Raw genomic sequence first — 1,258 nt, 5'->3', positions numbered from 1 at the left:
TCCGCGTGCCCGCAGGGGCCCGGTCGCGGTCGAGCTCCCTCTTCTCTTCCCTTCAGCGGCAGCCAGCCACCCCATTACTTCAAACTTCGCATGTAGGCCGTAGTGGATATGGAATACAACATATCCAAATTAAAAGCGATAATTCCGCCGGGAAGGGGTTAAATTGTGGTGTCAAAATCAATGAGTTGAGGTGCGATGTTTGATAGGGTAAGCCACCAACCCAACCAGACCCAACTATATATATATATTTTCACCTAGGCAACAGAGCGGTGCAAAGCGGTGCAAGATCAACAAAGTAAATAAAAATAGCAAATCATATAAGAAAACTGAAAGGCTTCATTCTGGAGTGATTTTAACCACAGAAAAACAAACATTCACACCAGATCAGATCTGTCAAGTTTCACACAAAGACACTGAATGAAGGAAATATATATATATTCAATGCACAAGACAGACCAAGCATCGACATGGAACATCAATTATTTATCCACTGTGAATCATACCTCATTATCATATGCCGCCGGTGCAAGCACGCTGTGTGGCCAACAGAGATTGAACAGCATCTGAAAGGCAAGGCCCATCAGCTAAAGCATGCGGTGGTTCAGCAGATAAAGGAGAACATTGAACAGTGGGACAATGTGGCTCGAGATACTACACAGTTAACACTGCCCACATACTACACAGTTAACACTGCCCACAATACTGAATGAACCAATCCCGGAACTACCCATTCAAGATGGCTACAGGTGCCAGCGGGATCCCCAGTGCCAGTATGTGGCAGGGAACATGAACACCATGCGCAAGCACTGGCAGAACAAGCACAGCTGGTCGCCATATCCCAGCCGTGGCCGTACAGCGCCACAAAAGCGTACGGCAGCACAGGATGAGGTGGACAGATCATGCCAGAAGGTGCAGTTCCAGCAGGTATTTGCATCGCGCAAGGGCTCCCACTACATACAGATCCAGACTAAGGAGACTACTGAGCACACCGGCACGCCAGACCAGAACAGAGCCAGCCATGTCATTGATGAGCTGGAGCGGTTTGACCGGGAACAGCAACGGCAGACCAGCAATGTCATCCAGGCCGGGGAGCACGATGAAGCCAACCCATGGCTGCGGCGGACCAGATGGCCGGTGTACTTGACCAACATCGTCTCTCAATGATCTAGGTCAACTGCCGTGCCACCGGCTCCGACGATGGACTCCATGTGGCTCAGATGTACTGGGCTCGAGGGTCCATCTGGGAGGGCTATGGTTT

The 1,258-nt window shown here is 50.2% G+C and overlaps 1 protein-coding gene across 1 annotated transcript; it reads left to right on the top strand.

Annotated features, from left to right (window-relative positions):
• Window positions 1-736: 736 nt before the first annotated feature.
• Window positions 737-1,164, top strand: HCAG_09318 (predicted protein; the record flags this gene model as incomplete). The annotated part of the gene is made up of 2 exons (XM_001535714.1): window positions 737-770; window positions 878-1,164. The coding sequence occupies 2 exons, from the start codon at window positions 737-739 to the stop codon at window positions 1,162-1,164; spliced, it is 321 nt and encodes a 106-aa protein (XP_001535764.1).
• Between the last annotated feature and the right edge of the window lie 94 nt (window positions 1,165-1,258).

This window comes from Histoplasma capsulatum, genomic scaffold (assembly GCF_000149585.1).
Source record: "Histoplasma capsulatum NAm1 scaffold_218 genomic scaffold, whole genome shotgun sequence".
Lineage (NCBI taxonomy): Eukaryota > Fungi > Ascomycota > Eurotiomycetes > Onygenales > Ajellomycetaceae > Histoplasma > Histoplasma mississippiense.
The sequence above is the reverse complement of the archived record's forward strand: the minus strand, read 5'-3'. Positions and strand labels throughout refer to the sequence as shown.